Raw genomic sequence first — 12,916 nt, 5'->3', positions numbered from 1 at the left:
AGACCGCACCCTAAAGTTTCGGCCAAACCAACGCGATCACACGCGATCAGCCGGCGTGCAGCGATGGCGATCAATACATTTAAGGCTAATCCTTAAGCCGCACCCAGTGTGGCAAATCCTTAAGGGACTTATAGAAATTAACAATTTACGAAATGTTTACAAATAGTTCCTTATTCCTTGAGTAATTCTTACAATGCCAGGATATGTCATCATTATTGTCATATTTCAGGTCGGTCAAGTTCCAATGCGGCGAGACATGTCACTGGACTTCGTCAGGAAACTTAATAAGCTCAACTCTAACTCCGTCAAAATCGTGTCTTTCTTAGCTGGTGAGTTTTGATATTATTTAAATTAAATCAGTTGTTAGCTTTTTTACAAATAATAGAGACACCTTGATTTATATGTAAACCGGCCTGTGGTAGTAAAAATGAATGATAATGTTTTTTCGTAAATAAATGATTTGATTTGATTTTACAGAGCCAAGCGAAAGCAACATAGAAGAAGCGAGAAAACTAATCAAAACTATGGAAGCTGACATGCCCAGCATTATTGATGGTAAGTGCAAGTAGTCTTTAAACAACTTATTTTTTGAAGACACTGAAAATGCACAATTAAGAATTTGACCACTGGGAGTTCTCGGACAATGTATGAGGGTCCGCAGCCTTATCTATGGACCATTTAACAATCATATAAATGCTACCAAACGTCTCGTAATCGCTACATCACCGTGCTACTAAGTAACACTTGCTGCTTTTTTTTACTATTATAAGAGGGTCCTTAAAACGTGTCCGATTGGTAGTACCTACTCTTACTGATCTTGGAAGACGTAATTGTTGTGGTAGTTCAAACGATTTTCTAATAAATTTTTTAGGAGTTCACGAGTCTGCTAAGAAGCAGCCTACCGAAGAGGCGCGAAAGAAGCTTCTGGACGAACTGCAAGAGCTGTGCGACTGCATGAAGGCACTCTCAGAGGCTACCTCAGGCGATCTTGTAAGTTCTGCTTTTGAATCATTATCATCATAATTTCAGCTACAAGACACCCACTACTGAACATAGGCCTCCCCCCAAGATTTCCATACTGACCGGTTGACAGCGGCGAGCTCCATGAGGTTTTGGTTTAAAGTTGATAAAAAAGGTCTTTAAAAAACTTCTGCTTCGCCTTGAAAATTGATTTTTTTGTTAAATTAGACGATTAGCTTAGGAATGACTGTGAAATGTCTTTTATTCAATTTAGAACAAATACATGCTTGACCTTTGTGTTACAAGTGAGTTGCCCACAATAGTACAGTGGCAGTGGGGTTCGAACCAGAGGGCTATCATTTTAGAATCACCAGGATGGCGTCACTACATGTCATGGGTCATGTCAATCGCCAGTGGTGCCAACTGCTAAATATGAATACCTTTGGCTAACTAATTTTAATTGTCTAGAATTCAGAAAAAGCTGAAGATGCTGCTATGAGGATTGCAGACTTGTCCACACAGATGTACTTCTCTTTGGACCCTCGCACGCTCAAGAGAGGCGAGCTATGTCGGGTGAGTTACTAATTTGTTGGTGGGTTTATACTTAACATGTAGATCAGGGGTGGCCAACTTGATTAGACATAAGCTCTACTGTTTACTAACGACACCCTGGGTCTACCACTTACATACTTCTTGAAATCTTAAATGAAACTGCATAGTTTAGTACACAATCATGTAGTATTTTTCGCCTTGCCACGATTTTTGGTTTGGTTTGGTTTAACATTTATTTCTTGAGCTTGAATGGTTTGCAATTGCATGTTGGGGTATGAAGTAATTCTAAGTATTTTTGCAGATGAATGTAATGTATTATTAGTATTGATAAAAGATTGAAAAATTGTATTTTTTTCACCTCCTTTCAATTTTAACTATGGTGGGTGTCTACACTGTACAGTGACCACAATTCCAGCTACCCATTTCATTTTATTCTTTGGCTCTCATCATAATTATTTGCGATAGAACGAGACGGCATTACCGGAAATGGATAGCTGGAACTGTGGCCCACTGTACATCATTATCCTATCTTTATTCTTTTGTACACAGTACAAGTGGTAATGTGTTCATAAATAAAGCCATTTATAACATCAAATTAAATACTGGCAAAAACACATCACCTTTTGTCTTTTCTAGTCTGCATTCTTCTCTCATTGTTCATTAATCAATTATAACTATCAGTTGCATGCCAAATTATGGTTTTGTAAATAGACTAACGCCCGTATTTACAAACATTACAATGAGGTCTCACAGTACGTGTGAACGCACAGGGTGACACACGAACCAATCACAGAGTTTTATTCAACGCTGTGCGTTCGATTTGCTGCTTTACATAAGCAAGTAGGTCCTTGTATAGCCTGACCAGGAACATAAAAACCCTGGAATAGAGGCGCGTCAATTGCATTTGATAGTGCAACACTGAGTACAGTCGTACCTGTGTTAAATTAATAGGCTAACTTTATGTATCAGGATTCAGGATTACGGGCTAATTTGATATTTTCATAAATTAACAAAAAAATATTATTATAGGTAACCTGATTTAAATAAATTAAATGAAACCATCAATCGAGCTAGTAGAATTTATTTTATTATTCATCAATAATCAAATTCAGAACTTGAATATTCAACTGCAATGTCTGCTCATGAACGCTTCAAACTCGGTACTTCTTTCCCAATCCCATAAAATTCAACATTTAGAAAGTGACAAAAAAATTTAAAATAGGTAGTTGAAACAAACCACAGCTAATTTTCTTATTGGACTGTACTATACGATAAACATGTCAGTCAATTTGACAACCTTTGTCGGAAACATTATTCAATGAAAATATTGTCCAAACCCTTAGTATTTCTCTTCGACAAATACTTTAACACATTGTGAACCACTTTTCTTTCACGACTATAAAAATATTTTAGCAATTTAATTCATAAAACCAATTGCGCACATTTAAAATAAACTTTGTTTACACTTTGACAGCAATAGACTGACATGCAAGGTGACATGTCATTGAAGTTTTCAGTTACTGTTGCCATTAAAAGAAATTAGTACCATTAGTTTTCCGCAACATGGCGAGGGTTTTTATGTTCCTGGTCAGGCTATAAGTAAGGTCCTTGCTGAAAATCAGTGTCGTGGCCTTTAATGTCACGACTAATGCTGAGCCAGGGACCTTTTTGGCACAGGGCACTCTTTATTTTAATTGGGACTAGCGGCCGCCCGCGACTTCGTACGCGTGGATCCCGTTTTACCCCCTTCATCTATTTTACGCGGTTTATATTTTTTCATACAAATGTTTTTTCCCGCTAACTCCCGTTCCCGTGGGAATTTTGCAATATCCTGTTGTAACTAAGCTTTAAGTTTACTAAGATACTTGCATGCCAAATTTCAAGCGTCTAACTTAAGCGGTTTAGATTTTTCATACAAAAGGATTTTCCCACTAACTCCCGTTCCCGTGGGAATTTTGCAATATCCTGTTGTAACTGAGCTTCAAGTTTACTAAGATACCTGCATGCCAAATTTCAAGCGTCTAACTTAAGCGGTTTAAATTTTTTATACAAAAGGATTTTCCCGCTAATTCCCGTTCCCGTGGGAATTCCTAAGTATCCTATAACCTGCCCAGGAGTATGAAGAATGATTGTACCAAGTTTCGTTAAAATCCGTCAAGTAGTTTTTGTTTCTATAAGGAACATACAGACAGACAGACAGACATACAGACAGACAGACAAAAATTTTACTGATTGCATTTTTGGCATCAGTATCGATCACTAATCTCCCCCTGATAGTTATTTTGAAAATATATTTCATGTACAGAATTGACCTCTCTACAGATTTATTATAAGTATAGATAAGGTTTATTTTTTAGTTCTTATAAGTATGTTTTATTTTGTATTGTGCCAAATAAACAATATTCTATTCTATTCTAAGTATCGTTTGTGAATACGGGTGTATTTCTCTCTAACCTGCATCGTGTCTATGGTTTGGTACTAATGTTCCCTGTAGCGCTCGCGCAATAGCTTCATCCAGGACGACAAGATGGACGCCACGCTCCGAAGGGCTTCGTTCATCGCGGCCGCTCAGATCGCTTGCGGGACTATCGACCACGCTAGGGCGGCGCTTGAACAGGTTTGCTATCCTTCTGGTGGGTCTCGTGTCCTTCTCAGGCTCAGATCATAGAAGGGAATAGATATGAACTCGTGCGTAACTAAAACGAGAACCAGTGTCCCCACATTTCCCCCACCACAGCTCCCACACACACATTCAACTGTGTAAAAACAAAGTGACTGAGAGTACGACAACAGGCTCAAAAATGCTATGATTGGCCATAAGGCACGTCACGCACACTAAGCGACTAACCTGGCTTCGCGGGCGATGTTCGTTTCTGGGCATATCGCGGAGACACGCGCCACGCCCCCGTTTCAGATCTATTTCCTTCTATGATCTGAGTTCTCAGGTTATTTAACTTATTTTTATGAAAAAAGTACTTATGTGCAGTATAAAGATCTTGAAGTTCAGTGTCATTTATTTGAGAATTGTAATTTTATTTGCATTCATGCACCTGTGAGCCAAAACTCGGAAAAAAGTGAAAAAAAAAAAAAAACTCTTTTTCTATATATCTAAGTACGAGCAGTTTGGACAGCTGGTCGATTATATTTGGGATTGATACCTAATCGAAAAGATTCGAATTTTACTTGATTTCTAATCGATATTTTATAAATTCAATTTGCCAAGGAATACTGGTTGCTACCAGGAGTCCTAAAATTTTATGGGGGACTAAAAAGGAGAAGGACATGATATCCAAATCTTTCTTAACACAAAACTATTTAAACATAATTTTCACGATTTCATACTAAAACACCTCGTATCTATTGCATTATGGAATCATATTATACACCTCATATCTATTGGAAACATTAAATTGGTGATGGTATGGTATTGGTCAACTCTAAATTAACTGGTGGTGTCTGCATGCCTTAAAAATAAATTTATAATTGAATTAATCAATATTTTTTATCAGAAATGTAAGTATTTCTGATGATTATTATACTTATTTGATGTTTGTATTAAAGAGTGTTTCGATATTTAGAATTACGAAGGACCAATACTAGACGCGTCGGCCGTGGAGGAGCTTGAGAAAGCTGCCGAAGCTAAGATGGGCAAGCTCAATGCAGCTGTAGCATTGTACCTCACTGCTTATGCAGGTAAGATTTTTTTTAAAACTTTACGGTTGTAGCAATATCGAATCATTGTATTTCAACTTTTACGTAGGTACCATCCCTACATTGTCGACAATCCACCGGCTCGTACTAAGGCTGGGTTGCACCATCTTACTTTAACTTTGACAAACGTCAAAAATGTGACAAACTCCATAAAAAACCCTGGTTATCGTTATAGTTACGGGCAAAGTTGGGTGGTGCAACCAGTGCAACTCAGCCTAAGGGCTATATTTCACCGGGACACCATGGCGGCGCAACCAGTCGCCAGCTACCAACAAAATGTATACAGCTCTATAGAGAGTCACTCACTTGGTGTCCGTTTGATTGCGCAAAGCTGTATACATTTTGTTGGTAGCGGCGACTGGTTGCGCCGCCATGGTGTCCCGGTGAAATATAGCCCTAAGTGTTTCGCTAACTCTTGTATAATGAAAACTGCTAGGGACTGGAATTCAATGCCTGCTATCAGTTTTTGGGGTTTTTTTTAGTTTATTCTGCATAAAAGAAAATTCTTGTGTTGAAGTCGGAATTATTATCATAGGAATTTGTAATTCAAAACTATTTTGTATTGTTGTATAAAGTCATTGAGATTTGAATTCAAGTATAAATTGATTGGGCTTTTAAACTCTCATTACTATTTTATAAATGTGTTTAATTTGCCTTGTGTTTTTCTAGATCCGAAAAACGTAGATTATTCAGCGGCAGTCACTTCTATGAACACCATCAACGAACTGTTGCCGGAGTTGACCAAAGGTACAGTTATATTTCTTATGTTTTTGTTGCTAATAATGCATTTATTTCATATGTCTTAACCGAGTCAGTACCCCTGAGGTATGGGAGCGGCACAGGAAGGTGTTTCTGACACGTCAAACGTTAGCGAGACTTGCAGATTTTTCTAGATTAGCATGCTCTCTCACGCCATATGTCAATGTCACCCCTCACGTTCCACTTCCATACTTCAGGCAGGCCTGTTCATCTCCGCGAGCTTACATCGAAAACAAAACACGCACGAATGCCCACCTACAGGATACTATTCGACAAGGCCTCACATACGAGCGAACATTGACTCACGCACGCGTATTCTTGTGTATGATGGAAGAAAATAAAGAAAATGGTGTACTAAATACTGTGCAGTATTTAACTGCCTAAATAAAAAAAAACACAGAATGTACTTTTTTAACCCTAGAGTAGTCGCGCCTTTCCGTGAAACGTGAGTGCTCGCGTATGAGCATTTTGCCGCCCAAACTTAAAGTCCGGTTGTGTGTCAATTAACAGTTTAAAAATATGAAAATCAGTTAAAAATGATAGAATAAAGCATACACTATTAGAAAATAACCTTTATTAAAGATTTGTGGTTAAAATTTAAAGAAAAAAATATATTTTGGAAATGTTAGGAAATATTTATAGAAAACTTAGAAACACTATTGTTTTTACCTACACACATCATCAAATATTAAACTTATTAGCACACTTAAAGGTTTTCCTTACATATGACATGTGCTTCAACAAAACAGGCCTGTCACATGTGCATTTAATGTGCGTTGCACAGTAAATTTGCACAACTATGGCACCCTTGGCACATCATCTTCAGATTCTGCCGCTGATTGTTCTATAACAGTATTGTAATGACTATGTTTACTTTATTTATAACTTTAGTATACATTTTCCACTAATTTTAGTGCACCAGCTTCTTCGAAATCCGACATGTTCCTTGTTTTTTCATTTTTTGTATTTTACGTGAATTTTACCGAAAACGACATGAAATAAATTGAGTACTAATAGTAACTATCAATGTTATGACGTCATTAATGTCAAAACAAGATTATACGCAATAAAAACTAATAATCTTCCAACTACACTAAAAACCAGACACACAAATTTTACTTACGTCAGTAGTCGCGCAGTGAGCAATTTGCCGCAAAACGTGACATACGTTCAACAATCGTTCTCTATTGCGGTCATCTGCGCACTAAATTTCTTCTAATTTCTAATACATGGAGGTGAAGTATGGGGAGGCAGCTACTGAAACGCTTGACTTTAACAAACGCATCGTGTAGAAAATAACTCGATTTTTTGGCCGAGGGCGGCAAAATGCTCATAGCGCGAGCACTCTAGGGTTAAGTTGCCTCAAGACACTGAGAGGTAAATAAGTAGTTAATATTATTCATGATAATTCATGCTAAATCATGTATTTCCTCCGCCATTTTCCGCAGTTTGGCACCTCACGTCACATCATTTTACCGAAGTCAGCCCTATAGCTTCGGCGCAATGCCGATCACTGACGTTTGTCAACAAAATGGTGCTTGACTCTTGAGACAGGCTAAATTACACCATATTGTTAATGACATTGAGCATACATTTTTTTAAATACCTTCGCGAAGTAAAACTTCTGTACGTAGTACTTATTATTATTCTGTGCTTCAGGTGCCTACTGACTTAGTTACGCGCTAGACCTGCATATAATTTGGTTATTCAATATTATTCGTTATTAAATATTTAGACGCCATGATGCTGAGTGGAGTTAAAGATGGCAATTCAAGGCAAGACTTGTTGGACGAAATCAAAGCGCTGTGTGATGCTGCCAAGAGGGTTTGCCTTATAACGGACCCTGATGATCATGAGGTGAGGCTTGACATTATTGTATTATTTACAAAATGCGGGATTGTTACTAAAAAAAAGTGGCGCCCAACGTGGGGTTTTAATATTGCTAAAATAAGCAAGTTTGTTTATTTTAAGATTAAAAAAGAAACGTTTCATGTGCTGTTTACTTTTAGTATTCTTTAAAGATGTTTTCAGTACTTAATTCACATGTAATCATTTTGGCGCCCAACGTGGTGTATACTATTTGGCGACGAGTGTACTGAAAGTAATTTATCAATCTTTCATAGGTTTGGTTTATCACCAAAAGTCTTTACACGGCACTTACCAATAGTATCATATTGCTAACATGAAGAATTCGAAAGGAAACGGTTTCAACGCGACATCTTAAATGACGAATTCGGTTTGTTCCAGAAAATCCAAGAAGCAGCGTACGAATACGGCCGCGTATCAGAGAAGCTGATGTTTACGTTCAGACGCAAATCGCCACAAAGGACCAGCGAGCTCGTGGACTTGGCTAAAGATATCGGCCGCAAGACATCGTTCCTGGTGGCAGGCGCGCGGGATCTAGCAGCAATGGTTTTTAGCGAGCCGGCCGCGGCTGGCGTGGACGAGGCTGGCACTCGATGCGCTGATTCGGCCAAGGATCTTCTGGCTTGTGCTACGGTAAGGCGACCTAGGCTTAGCCAAAGACGTGGGCAAGACGCAAGCGCCCGGGAATTAGAGGCGTTGGCACATGCCACATACTGAGCTTGCAGTGGCGTGGACGAGGCTGGCACTCGCTGTGCTGATGCGGCTAAGGATCTGCTGGCTTGTGCTACGGTACGGCAGCTTTGTGGACTTACTTAGCTACGTCCTTAGGGACGTCGGGATCTAAAGATACTAGTGGCTAGCAAGCCCGCCGCGGCTGGCGTGGACGAGGCTGGCACTCGCTGTGCTGATGCTGCTAAGGATCTTCTGGCTTGTACTACGGTAAGGTGACCTAGGCTTAGCCAAGGACGTGGGAAAGACCGTAAAGACGCAAGCGCACGGGAATTAGCGGCGTTGGCACATGCCACATACTGAGCTTGCAGCGGCGTAGACGATGCTGGTGGTTGCTGCGCTGATGCGGCTAAGGATCTGCTGGCTTGTGCTACGGTAAGGCAGCTTTGTGGACTTACTTAGCTACGTCCTTAGGGACGTCTGGATCTAAAGATGCTGGCGGCTAGCGAGCCTACAGCGGCTGGTGCTACGGTAAGTAGATCTAGGCTTAGCCAAAGACGTGGGCAAGACGCAAGCGCCCGGGAATTAGCGGCGTTGGCATATGCCACATACTGAGCTTGCAGCGGCGTAGACGAAGCTGGCACTCGCTGCGCTGATGCGGCCTAGGATCTGCTGGCTTGTGCTACGGTAAGGCATCTTTGTGGACTTACTTAGCTACGTCCTTAGGGACGTCGGGATCTAATGATGCTGGCGGCTAGCGAGCCTACTGCGGCTGGTCCTACGGTAAGGTGACCTAGGTTTAGCCAAGGACGTGGGCAAGACGCAAACGCCCGGGAATTAGCGGCGTTGGCACATGCCACATACTGAGCTTGCGGCGGCGTAGACGATGCTGGTGCTTGCTGCGCTGATGCGGCCATGAATCTGTTGACTTGTGTTACGGTAAGGCGTCTTCGTAAACTTAGATAAGGACTTCTTCTTCTTTCCGTGCCTCTTCCCATTATTTGGGGTCGGCCCTCCTCGTTCTCATGCGCCTGATCGCTCGATCCTGGGTTGTCTCTTCGTTCAGCTGGGCCTGTTTCAAGTGAACTTAGATAAGGACGTTGAGCAGTAATACTTCGTTGCGCTGATGCTAGCTTGTGCCAGTAAAGCGAGCTCATAGATTTGGCCAAGGAGCCAGCCGCGCCTGGCGTGGACGAGGCTGGTACTCGATGCGCTGATGCAGCCAAGGATTTGCTGGCTTGTACTACGGTAAGAAGCAATCATCGGCTTGTGCTACGGTTCTTTCGGTCCTAGACATCCAGATCTTTCCCATCTTCCGACCTGCACCAGATCTTTGGTCCATCGAGTTCCAGGCCAGCCTACTTTACATTGTTGCAGTAAGCTTTTAAAAACTAAGTCCTACCCTACAAGCAACCGATTTCCGTTTTATTCTCTTTGTATTATGTAATTGTGTTCCGGGTCTAATGACAATTCTCCCCTAACATAAACTTAGTTTTCAAGTCGGAATTTAGGTCAAAGACGACGGTATGTAGTCAAATACCGTGGGATTTTCTATATTTGTAATATTTGTTTTCTACATAAAATATTGTCTTTCAGGTGACGTCACCATCAATCCACGAGCCGCACTGTCAAAGTGCGCTGACAGCGGCAGCTGAGACGCTGTCATCAGCAGCACAGCACCTCGCAGCCGCTTGGAAGCCGCTAGTGGAAGACCCTTCGAGGAAGCAGATCGGAGACGATCTCAAGGACAAGACCCTCGACCTGGCCAAAGCATTGGATAGACTGAAGAATGCCTTCGCTAACTTGAACGGTGAGTTCTGGTTTTAGATAGGGCTGCTGGGACCTTTTCTTCTGTCGAGCCGCTGGTTTCGAGGAAGCAGATCGGAGACGACTTTAAGGACAAGACCCTCGACTTGGCCAAAGCATTAGATAGACTGAAGAATGCCTTCGCTAATTTGAACGGTGAGATCTGCCTTTTTCATTGGATACAGCTCTGTCAAATGGCGATTGGAACCTTTTCTTCGGTCGGGCAGCGCATTCTAGCCGCTTGGAAGTCGCTGGTGGAAGACCCTTCGAGGAAGCAGATCGGAGACGATCTCAAGAACAAGACCCTCGACCTGGCCAAAGCATTGGATAGACTGAAGAATGCCTTCGCTAACTTGAACGGTAGGTTCTGGTAAGATGGAGCGTCGATCATAAGGCAGCACCTTACGCTGGCTTGGAAGCTACTGGTGGAAGACCCTTCGAGAAAGCAGATTGGAGACGATCTCAAGGTCAAGACTCTCGACCTGGCCAAATCATTGGACAGACTGAAGGATGCTTTTGCTAATTTGAACTGTGAGATCTTGCTTTTTTGATTAGATACAGCGTCTGTCATGGCTCGTATGGATTGTGGCTTGTTTTTAAAGCTAGGCTAGGACTATTACGTGGCTTTCCTCTTAGTCATGATATTTATATGAGACTGCTGCGTCTTTCTCCATCTAATACAAATGCATGCGTGTCAACTGACTACCTTTTAGGCCCAGAACAGACGGTGAAACGCAACTGCAACGAAACTGCAACTGCTAGTTACTTTTGAGTTGCATCTAAATTTCTGCCATAGCGTCCGTTGAGAGACCACACATGACGCGACCAGTTTGAAATTTCAGTTTCAGTTTCATTCATCAGAATCATCAGAAAGTTGCAGTTTCTTTGCAGTTGCGTTTCACCGTCTGTTCTGGGCCTTAATGAAATGTAGTGGATATGAAGTTGTTGTGGTATCTTTTTGTTCTACGAAGAAAAAGTCCTTTATTTACTATTCTTTGTTTTTGTAGGAGCTGCCAGCGATGACTCCGATGATGACCCGATAAGGAAGGGCCAGCGGCTGCAGTTCATCACCACCGTTGCTGATGCTAAGAACAGGCTGGCCGAGGCTGAAGATGAACTCAAGAAGGTAGTCAGACATATCAACTTTTACTTGTTTACCTGCGCCATTTGAAGTAAAAAAGCGGCTTAGAATAAAAAAGACATGCGTTTAGAATAAAATATTCAAATAACTTTTAATACACATACATTTCTACAGTAAAGTGTAAGAGTAGGCGCACACCGTTGATTTTTCGTCGGCCGATAGTTGAGTCGGGCAGTTGATCAGTATGGGCATGTATGGGAGTGCGCACACTACGCCGATTTAATTTGGCCGATTCTTCATACAATTTAAAATCGGGCACAACTATCGGCCAACTAAAAATCAACGGTGTGCGCCTACTCTAACAAAATAATGTTGTTAATTTTACGACACCAATTATTTATTGCACGTCTGCTCCTCTCGCTCTCTCACAATCGAATAGGGTTGTGATTTTTTATGACGAGAATAGCTAAATAAATAATCATTTTTGATTTTAAAGCAGTAAGACCTTTTTTCCCTAAATCAGTGGTTCTTAACCTTTAAGTCATGAGGGACCATTTTACCAAATTTCTGTCTTGTCAGGGACCACCTCATAATCATAATCGGTCAAAAGTAAACCAGTTTGACTGCAAAAATCAGTTAAAAGTGGTTTTGACCAAGGCGTGCAAGTGCACTTCGTGGACCACTTGGAATGCCTCCAGGGACCACTAGTGATCCGCGGACCACTGGTTAAGAACCACTGCCCTAGATAGTATTTTTTGTTGTAATTTCTCATATTTTGAGCTCAACTCGTCGCTCTATGTTCCTGGAATAAAACTCCGAAAAAAAAACATACTAAAACAAAACCGAAACGGTACAATGTGTTTTTAAGTATTGATTGAACTTTTATTGTAGGCTCTATCCGAAGCCCCATTGGACAAGGCTTCAGCGAGCGAGCTGCAAAGGAAACTGGCGCAAAGGGTGGCCCAACTGAACGCCGCGTTGGCCGCCCTTGTGGCCGCTACTTCAGGTAAGAGATTCATGAATTTGATCCATAACACCTTTGCCGTATGGTATAAAATCCAGTATATTGTGTCAATCAAAATCAAAAGGTATACTTTTAAGAAAAACACTATACATAACTACCAGCTGTTTCGTAATAAAGAGCAACGCACCTGTAACGCCCTTGAGACTGCGGGTGTCTATGGGCGACGGTAATCACTTACCATCAGGTGATCCGTTTGCTCGTTTGCCTCCTGTCACATAAAAAAGATGTTTATAACTACTGTTTTACTTACTTTTTATATTGAAGGTATTTTTGATTTTGATTAACAAAATGATTTTAAGAATTACTTAAAACAATTTATATTTTTAGATCGAGAAAACCCAGACTACACAACGGCTGATCTGGCTGTCACCACGATCACTGAACTAATGCCCGACATTGTAAAGGGTAAGTTCATTCCTGTTTGAACATTTCAAGAGTAAAATCCTGACAATACAATGGATCATGAGTAGGTATGACGGCCGATGGAG

At 41.1% G+C, this 12,916-nt stretch overlaps 1 protein-coding gene across 1 annotated transcript in view; it reads left to right on the top strand.

The window, feature by feature from the left end:
- Positions 1-12,916, top strand: part of LOC114361361 (talin-2) — a gene marked incomplete at its 3' end in the record, with an annotated part of 52,228 nt that overhangs the window by 20,279 nt on the left and 19,033 nt on the right. The window contains exons 13-25 of the mRNA XM_028316359.1: positions 230-329; positions 478-555; positions 872-990; positions 1,429-1,533; positions 4,007-4,129; positions 5,091-5,205; positions 5,893-5,970; positions 7,718-7,839; positions 8,230-8,481; positions 10,114-10,327; positions 11,331-11,449; positions 12,296-12,410; positions 12,756-12,833. Coding sequence (XP_028172160.1) covers positions 230-329; positions 478-555; positions 872-990; positions 1,429-1,533; positions 4,007-4,129; positions 5,091-5,205; positions 5,893-5,970; positions 7,718-7,839; positions 8,230-8,481; positions 10,114-10,327; positions 11,331-11,449; positions 12,296-12,410; positions 12,756-12,833 — 1,618 coding nt within the window. The remainder of the gene's footprint in view (positions 1-229; positions 330-477; positions 556-871; positions 991-1,428; positions 1,534-4,006; positions 4,130-5,090; positions 5,206-5,892; positions 5,971-7,717; positions 7,840-8,229; positions 8,482-10,113; positions 10,328-11,330; positions 11,450-12,295; positions 12,411-12,755; positions 12,834-12,916) is intronic.

The sequence above is a fragment of the Ostrinia furnacalis genome, unplaced genomic scaffold, assembly GCF_004193835.3.
Source record: "Ostrinia furnacalis isolate ACB-3 unplaced genomic scaffold, ASM419383v2 OfSCF5652, whole genome shotgun sequence".
NCBI classification, from domain to species: Eukaryota; Metazoa; Arthropoda; class Insecta; order Lepidoptera; family Crambidae; genus Ostrinia; species Ostrinia furnacalis.
Note: the sequence above shows the minus strand (reverse complement) of the source record. Positions and strands in the feature narration are given on the sequence as shown.